At 47.5% G+C, this 9221-nt stretch overlaps 1 protein-coding gene across 1 annotated transcript; it reads right to left on the bottom strand.

Annotated features, from left to right (window-relative positions):
• Nucleotides 1-7470: 7470 nt before the first annotated feature.
• On the bottom strand, nucleotides 7471-8700 carry LOC121865887 (GATA zinc finger domain-containing protein 13-like). Its single transcript, XM_042365430.1, has 2 exons — nucleotides 8483-8700; nucleotides 7471-7636 (listed from the first exon to the last, which is right to left on the bottom strand). The coding sequence occupies exons 1-2, from the start codon at nucleotides 8698-8700 to the stop codon at nucleotides 7471-7473; spliced, it is 384 nt and encodes a 127-aa protein (XP_042221364.1).
• Between the last annotated feature and the right edge of the window lie 521 nt (nucleotides 8701-9221).

Here is a 9221-nt window from a genome sequence, read left to right as displayed (position 1 = left end):
TTCACTCTGCCTTTGTACCACACTCAACCCTCCCTCCTGGGTACTACACTAACCCCATGGCCCCACGTACCAGACTCACCCCTTGCCTCCTGTGTACCAAACTCACCCCTGCCTCCCTGTACCACATTCACCCTGCCTCCTCTACTCACACCACCCCCTGCCTCCTGTACCACACTCATCCCTTTCTCTCCTGTACACACACCTGCCTCTGTACCCTCCGCACCAACCCTCCCTCCTGGTACCACACACTCCCTGACCTCGTACCAGGTTCACCCCTGCCCTCCTGTACCACACACACCTCACCCTGCCCTGTACCACATTCTCCACCCCTGCCTTTTGTACCACACTCAACCCTCCCTCCAGTACCACACACCCAACCCTGCCTCCTGTACCACACCCAACCCCTCCCTCCTGTACCACACTAACTCCTGCCTCTGTACCACACTCACCCTTGCCTCTGTACCACACTCTCTCCCCTTCCTCCTTACCATTCACCCCTGCCTTTGCACCACACTCAACCTCCTCCTGTACCATACTAACTCTGCCTCCTGTACCACACTCTACCCCTTCCTCCTACCACATTCACTCCCTTCCTCCTGTACCACATTCACCCCTGCCTTCTGTACCCACTCCTCCTCCCTCCTGTACCTGTCCACACTCCACCCCTGCCTCCTGCACCACACCTCACCCTGCCTCCCTGTACCACACTCACCCCCTGCCTGTTGTACCATAACCTCCCCCTGCCTCCTGGTACCACACCCCAACCCCTCCCCTGTACCACACCTCACCCCCTGCCCCCTGTACCACACTCTCCACCCCTGTCTGCCATACCACACTCACCCCACATCCTGTACCACACCACCCCCTTCCCTTTGTACCACATTCACCCCCTGCCTTCTGTACCACACACTCAACCCTCCTTCCTGTAACACACCTCACCCCTGCCTCCTGTACCACACCACCCCTTCCTCCTGTACCATTCACCCCTGCCTTTGCACCACACTCACCTCCCCCTTCCTGTAACACACCTCACCCCTTCCTCCTGTACCACACCTCCCTTCCTCCCTGTACCCACACTCCACCCCTTCCTCCTGTACCACATCTCACCCCTGCCTTGCACCACACTCCAACCCTCCTTCCTGTAACACACACCTCACACCCCTGCCTCCTGTACCACACTCACCCCTTCCTCCTGTACCTCACACCCCCTGCCTTTTGTACCACACTCAACCTCCCTCCTAACACACTCACCCCTGCCCTCCCTGCGTACCACACTCTCACTCCTGCCCCTGTACCACTCATCCCTGACCACTGCACCACACTCATCCCCTGCCTCCTGTACCACACTTCACTCCCCCTGGCCCCCTCACCCAGACTCATTCCCTGCCTTTGTACCATACTGACCACTGCTTCCCCCTGTACAACACTCACCCCTGCCTCCTGTACCACACCAACCCCTGCCTCTGTACCATGACCACCCTTTGCCTCCTGCACCACACTCACACCTCTCCTTGTACTCACATTCACCCCTGCCTTTGTACCACACCCCATCCCTCCCCTCCTGTACCACACTCCAGCCCCTGCCCTGTACCACACTCAACCCCTGGCCTCTGTACCATACTTCACCTTGCCTCCTTGCACCACACCTCCACCCCTTCCTCCTGTACCACATTCACCCCTGCCTTTGTACCACACTCAACCTTCCTCCGGTACCACACTCACCCCTGCCCTCTGTACCACACTTCACCCCTGCCTCCTGTACCACACTCACCCCTGCCTGTTGTACCATACCACCCCTGCCTCCTGTACCACACTCAACCCTCCCTCCTGTACCACACACCTCACCCTGCCCCCTGTACCACACCTCCAACCTCCTCCCACACTCCACTCTGCCCCTTGTACCACACCCACCCCTGTCTGCTGTACCACAATCACCCCTGCTCCTGTACCACACTCACCTCTGTCCCCTGTACCAAACTCACCCCCTGCCCCCTGTACCACACTCCAACCCTCCCTCCTGTACCACACTCACCCCCTGCCCCTGTAATACCTCAACCCCTCCTTCCTGTACCACACTACCCCCTGCGTCCTACCACACTCACCTCTGTCCCCTGTACCAAACTTTCCCCCTGCCTCTGTAATTACTCTCAACCCTCCCTCCTGTACCACACTCACCCCTGCCCCTGTACAGGCTCACCCCTGCTTCCTGTGCCCACACTCACCCTGCCCCTGTACCACACCCAACCCTCCTTCCCAGGCCCACACTTCTACCCCCTGCCCTGCACCACACTCCACCTCTGTCCCCTGTACCAAACTCACCCACTGCCCCTGTACCAAACTCAACCCTCCTGTACCACACTCCACCCCTGTCTCCTGTACTCCTTACTGACCCCTGCCTCATGTACCACGACTTCTACTCCTGCCTCCTGGTACCACACTGACCCCTGCCTCCTGTACACACTCCACCTCCTCCTGTACCACATTCACCCCTGCCTTTGTGCCACACTCAACCCCCCTGTACCACACTCACCCCTGCCGTCCTGCACCACACCTCACCCGTGCCTCCACCACACTCACCGTGCCTCTTGCCCACACTCAACCCCTGCCTCTGTACCACACCACCCCTGCCCCTGTTCCAGAAACACCTGCCTCCTTGCACCAAACCCACCCCTGCCCCTGTATCACACCTCACCCCCTGCCCTGTACCACACCCACCCCCGCCCTGTACCACCACCCTCCCCTGTACCACCCCACCCCTGCCTCTGTACCACACCACCCCTGCCCTGTACCACACCCCACACCTGCCATCTGTACCACTCCCACCCCTGCCTCCCTGCACCACACCCACCCCTCCCCCTGTACCACACTCCACCCCTGCCTCCTGCACCACACTCACCCTCCCCCTGTACCACACTCCACCCTGGGCTCTCTGATCACACCCACCCCTGCCTCCTGTACCCCACACTTACACCTGCCATCTGTGCCCACACTCACCCCTACCTCCTGTGACCACACCAACCCTAGTCCCCCTGTACCACACTCACCCCTGCCTCCTATACCCACACTAACCCCTGCCTCCTGTACCAAACTCACCCCTGCCTCCTGTACCACAGCTCACCCCTGCGTCCTGGACTGTCTGAGATCAAGATCCATCAACAAAACATATATATATATATATATATATATATATATATATATATATATATATATATATGTAATATCTGAAATTCCAGTAATTTCAAATTACTGGAGAGACTGAGTTCAATGTCGTCCGAGGAAGATCGCGCCTCTGCACGTAGCGAGAGTTTGTGGAACTAGGCCTAGATACTAAATGTAATTTTATTGAATTAATATAAGGAATTATGAAACTAAATATCAGTTATTTAATTAAAAGTAATGATAGATCGTTTATCGTCTGAATAATGTTACAGGTGTCCCAAGAAAGTTATTAGTTAGTGGAAAATATGTCACGTAGGCCTGCTAACGCCTTGAGAGGACACGAGGCTGGTTAGTTCTCAGTCACGCGAAAGCATTCTTGACCAACAAGACGTCCCTGTGCGTCCGTCCACAGAAATAGTTCACGGCCTAGCCACCTGTGTTGTGCCATTGCAGTATAACAAGTAAGTCTCATTCGTTCTCAGATTGAGGTTAGATAGGGCAGTGATAGAGCACAAGAGCTTAACGGTAGAGTATTTCAGGGTTTCGTCAGAACCCACTTGACTGCGAGAATGATGACTGTGAGAGATTGACTGCCGCTTGAGACTGCTGTTGATGATTGAGGATTGGCGATTGTCGCCGTTGGAACGATCAGTGTAGGCTTGCCTGGTTAGTGCAGCAAGGATCTCTTGAGTGGACGAGTGCTCCCGGACAACTAAAAACGACACAGGACCAGCATCAGCATTGGTTGATCAGTTCTACCACGTGGTGCACAACACCACGTGCCCTCGGTCAGCTAGAAGTATTACCTACTGCGCGGTCAATGGAGGGCGTTCTTCCCGCCCATGGACGCACTGAGAGTACACTGAGGCAATCTGAGTAAATAAATGGTCACACACTGAGACCAGGAGTCTAGGGATACCAAGAGGAACATTTTATCTCCTTTACGGGTGTATGTTGCGTTGTGGAGCATGGTTCACGGATATTGGTGGACCCAGTAACATCTCAATTAGTGACAATATTTTTGTGTGTAGTTAATACCATTTTTCAGTTACTGATATTATCTTGACGTGTGTAGTAATAATTCCTAAATGATTTTGATTGTATTGTTTTTTGAATGTTTGTGTCACTAAGGAAACCAGAGTGATACTGTAATTTAATTCCTTTAATGCATTTTCATTTTTCTTTTTATAATTCCTGATCTCAGGTATAACTTTGTTCCCAGAGTAGTGGTTAAATTAGGTTAGGAATTGTGTATCTGTTAGTAATATAATTTGTTGAGCGCCCTGAAGGCCTATTCAGGGTGGGGTTAATAAGCTCTGATTTTTATACCATTTTCTCAGTGCTGGATATAATTTGGTGAGTGCCCTTAAGGCCTATTCATTGTAGAGTGATTAATTTCATATTTTTTTTAATACCATTTTCAGTGAATGATATTTTGTTGAAAGCTCTTAAAAGCCTGGTCTAAGCAACATTTCTTAATACTTTAAACTTATTGTCCTCTAATGAGGCATTGCCTGAGTTTCTAATAATTACAATATCATGTATAACTTTTTATTCCCAGAGTAGTGGTTTTTAAGTTCAGGTTAAGAAGTGCGATATTGGTGTACCATTATTTGATTGTGTTTGTAGTGATGGAGGAATATATGTAAATTTTACAGTGTGTCTATCCCAGTCACAGACGCTTATCCTTCCACGGGTCACGGACAACTTCATTTTGTTTAGTAAATTAAGTGTCTCTTGTGCTGGTTCGGATTTCTCACTATAGCCCACTGCAATTACCATCAAATAACTTTAATAAACCCCAAATCAAGTGGAGAAATTAAAGTCCAGTAATTCCGATTTATATATATATATATATATATATATATATATATATATATATATATATATATATATATATATATATATATATATATATATATATATATATATATATATATATATATATATATATATATATATATATATATATAACAACGACCACACCAGCCTTGACTCAACCCTACACCTTATGCAGTGACCAGGAACGCTACAAACTATGCCACAAGGATACAAAGCAATTCTAGACTTTGTTATATTTCACACAAGCCTGTTCATTGAGCTGATGGCGCCGTGAACCTCCAAATGGAGATTGCCCTGCAATTATGTTGGAGTAGCATTTTACCGAATCCTGCTGGTATGAAACACGAGGAACATTATATATATTTCAGTTTTAGTCCATTAGGATTGCTTTAGTATCCTTGTGTTGTAGCGTCTTTGTCACAAGTCTTATATATAAATATATATATACACACATATATATATATATATATATATATATATATATATATATATATATATATATATATATATATATATTATATTACATTCAATAAAAGCACGTGGACTTCTACAAAATCAACACCTCAACCCGCCAGGATTCGAACCCACGGCCACGAGCCCATGACTGTGACCGGGGAACGCTAACTTGACCACAAGGATGCTAAAAGCAGTCCTAGACTTTGTTATAGTTCACAAAGCCTGTTCAACGAGCTTATGGCGCCGTGAACCCCTACGGGGACTACCCGTATCACGAGGGCGTCAGAGTAACGTTTTACCAAATCCGGCTTCTAAACACGAGGATCCATATATATTTATTAGCCCAATAAAGCACGCGATCTTCTACATACAATCAACACCTCAACCCGCCACGATTCGAACCCGGCCTGAGCCTCTGTCTGTAGGGGAACGCTACCTCTGGACCACCAAGATACTAAAGCAGTCCTAGACTTTGTTATATTTCACACAAAGCCTGTTCAACGAGCTTTGGCGCCGTGAACCTCTAATGGGGACTACCTTATCACGTAGGTGGTCAGAGTAATGTTTTTCTGTGACCGTTGTACCTCTGGACCACAGGATATAAAAGCAGTCCTAGACTTTTGTATTTTCACCTACGTTTGAAATTGTAACACTTAGAGATTGACATACCACCATTAGATTTTGACAAACAGATAATATATTGATAAACAACATAATAACTACCATGGTGCATTTTACACGGGCCGGTCATTTTTTACACAGAGGGTTGACCACTCGAAACCATGAAACATCAATCGAAACAGTGGTATGTACCGGAGATCAGTGAAACAGTGAATACCAGGTGACTTGGTATGCTTTATCTGTAGATCGGCATCATGCCCGAGACACCCACTCGAGGGCAGATACATAGTCGGTCTGGCACACTTCAGGCACCCTGCTATGCCTCGCAGACGATATCGCCGAGGTCAGACGAAGATCGTGATGGATTAATTACTCATGTGAAGCTGAAGGTTTTTAGGCAATTCCAAGAACCACAACATAAATAATTGGTTTTTGGAGACAGGAAAGGCAGAACTGACATTGGAGGACGACACACCTTTGGATGACGAGGCGAAGAGGACTTTTGGTGATGCTTGTTGAGGCTACCAACGGTCACCATTAGAGAACTTAACTATACACTTCGGCAAACATTTCCATGGCAAACCACATATGACCCATGACTGTTTCTAGGGCTTTGTATGCTGGAATCACAAGAACCAGGTACAATGTACCCAGCTAAACAATTCAGAGGACGTGAGAGCCGCTCGTGTAGCGCTAGCTCAGTACTAAAGAGGATGGCATTCAACAACATCGTGTGTACGTAGATAAAACCGGCTACAACCTGTATACAGTACGGTTAGGACCTGCAGCTGGCTTCACGGGGACCGCCAACAGGATCGTTGCAGGACAGCGTGGCAGTAACGTGACATTGATAGCCTTCTCTACAATTTGCAAGCCTGTTCTATTATGAAATTCATGTAACATCTGTGACCAAGGTACATCTTTTCCGCCATTGAGACATTGTTATATACCTATTTGACATATTTCAGAACCGAATGACAGAACACATATCGAATATTTAAAATAACTGTTTGTTCATGCTAACAGAAATGATTGACAAAGGTTATAATTGACAGAAGTGAACACTAAACCGACTATCTGCCATTTGTTTGGTATATAGTGATCTGTCTGTGTCCTGTCTGTCTGTCTATAATCAAGACCTCCATGACCTCCATGTAATCAAAACTTTTCTTATTCAAATCATAACTTTATAATTAAGTCTTCAAATTTTTCCGGAATTTTAAACTTGTTAAAAATAGAGATAAGATTTGATGTGGGTGTGTGTTGAGACGACATCAGGTGTGAAGAGCCTTTGTAGTCTTACGAGTCCTGGCGATGCCTGGTTCTTACGTGCTGGGCGTAACTCACCTCTCTGTCTGTCTGTCATGTTATACAGTATAAATTGGGAGTGTCTTAGTTTTCATTATTGTTTTCACTGCCGTCACCATTTTCACTGCTATCATTGCTGATACGGTTATCATCGTTGTCACTGCCATTACCGATGTCACTGTCAAGTCCGCTGTCATTGTCATGTCCGCTGTCACTGTCATCATTGTTGTTACTGCCATCATTGTTGTCACTGACATCATCGTTGTCACTGTGATCATTGTTGTCACCACATGTTTTCTTGCCGCCGCATCATCGCTGTCACTGCAACCGTCTTCACCGCATTCATCACTGCGCATCATCGGTTGTCACTGTTAGTATCGTTGTCACTGCCATCATCGTTGTCACCAACATCATCGTTATCACTGTCATCATCGTTTTCACTACCATCATCGTTGTCACTGCCATCATCGTTGTCACTGCCATCATCGTTGTCACTGTAATCATTCGTCACTGACATCATCGTTGTCACTGCCATCATCGTTGTCACTGTCATCATCGTTGTCACTGCCTGTCATCGTTGCTGCCACCATCGTTGTCACTGCCATCATCGTTTATGCGCATCATCGTTGTCACTCATCATCGTTGTCACCGTCACAATCGTTGCCTCCACGCGTCATCGGTTGTCCTGTCGTATCGTTGTCGCTGCCTCAATGGTTCGCGTCAGTGATATTTATCATTGTTTTTCGCCGCCATCATCGTTGTCTGCCATCATCGTTGTCACTGTCACAATCGTTGCTACCGCCATCATCGTTGTCACTGTTATCATCGTTGTCACCGCCATCATCGTTGTCACTGTTATCATCGTTGTCACTGCCATCATCGTTGTCACTGTCATCATCGTTGTCACTGCCATCATCGTTGTCACTACCATCATCGTTGTGCGTACGTCAACACTTTACCGCCATCATCGTTTATCCATCATCGCTGTCACTTCCATTATCATTGTCACTTTCATCATCGTTGTTATTGCATCATCGTTGTCACATTTCATCGTTGTCACTGTCATCATCGTTGTCACTACCATCATTATTATCACCTGCCATCATTGTTGTTACTGGTTTCACCGTTGTCGACTGTCATCATCGTTGTCACTGCCATCTTGATGTTACTGCCATCATCGTTGTCACTACCATCATTATTTGTCACCGCCATCATTGTTGTTACTGACTTCACCGTTGTCACTGTCATCATCGTTGCTGCCATCTTGATGTGACTGCCATCATCGTTGTCACTGCCATCATCGGTCACTGCCATAATCGGTTGTCACTGTTATCATTTTCGCCGCCATCACCTTGTCACTGCCATCATCGTTGTCCTGCCATCATCGTTGTCACTACCATCATCGTTGTCACGTCAATCGTTGTTACCGCCATCATCGTTGTCACTGTTATCATCGTTGTCACCGCCATCATCGTTGTCTGTTATCATCCGTTGTCACTGCCCATCATCGTTGTCACTGTCATCATCGTTGTCACTGCCATATCGTTGTCCTCTACCATCATCGTTGTCACCGTCACAATCGTTGCTACCGCCATCATCGTTGTCACTGTTATCATCGCTGTCACTTCCATTATCTTGTCACTTTCATCATCGTTGTTATTGCCATCATCGTTGTCTGCTCGTCATATCGTTGTCACTGTCATCATCGTTGTCACTACCATCATTATTTCTGCCATCATTGTTTGTTACGGTTTCACCGTTGTCACTGTCATCATCGTTGTCACTGCCATCTTGCTGCCATCATCGTTGTCACTACCATCATTATTGTCACTGCC

The sequence above is a fragment of the Homarus americanus genome, unplaced genomic scaffold (genome assembly GCF_018991925.1).
Source record: "Homarus americanus isolate GMGI-L3 unplaced genomic scaffold, GMGI_Hamer_2.0 scaffold545, whole genome shotgun sequence".
Classification (NCBI taxonomy): domain Eukaryota; kingdom Metazoa; phylum Arthropoda; class Malacostraca; order Decapoda; family Nephropidae; genus Homarus; species Homarus americanus.
The sequence above is the reverse complement of the archived record's forward strand: the minus strand, read 5'-3'. Positions and strand labels throughout refer to the sequence as shown.

Bases quoted from the DNA above. Each gene is read 5' to 3' on its own strand.
- LOC121865887 (XM_042365430.1), bottom strand. From the start codon at position 8,700: ATGGCAGTGACCGATGATGGCAGTGACAACGATGATGGCAGTCACATC. The intron at 7,637-8,482 runs GTGATAATAATG...CGATGATGTCAG, and splicing joins AGTAACAACAATGATGGCAG to TGACAACAATGATGGCAGTA.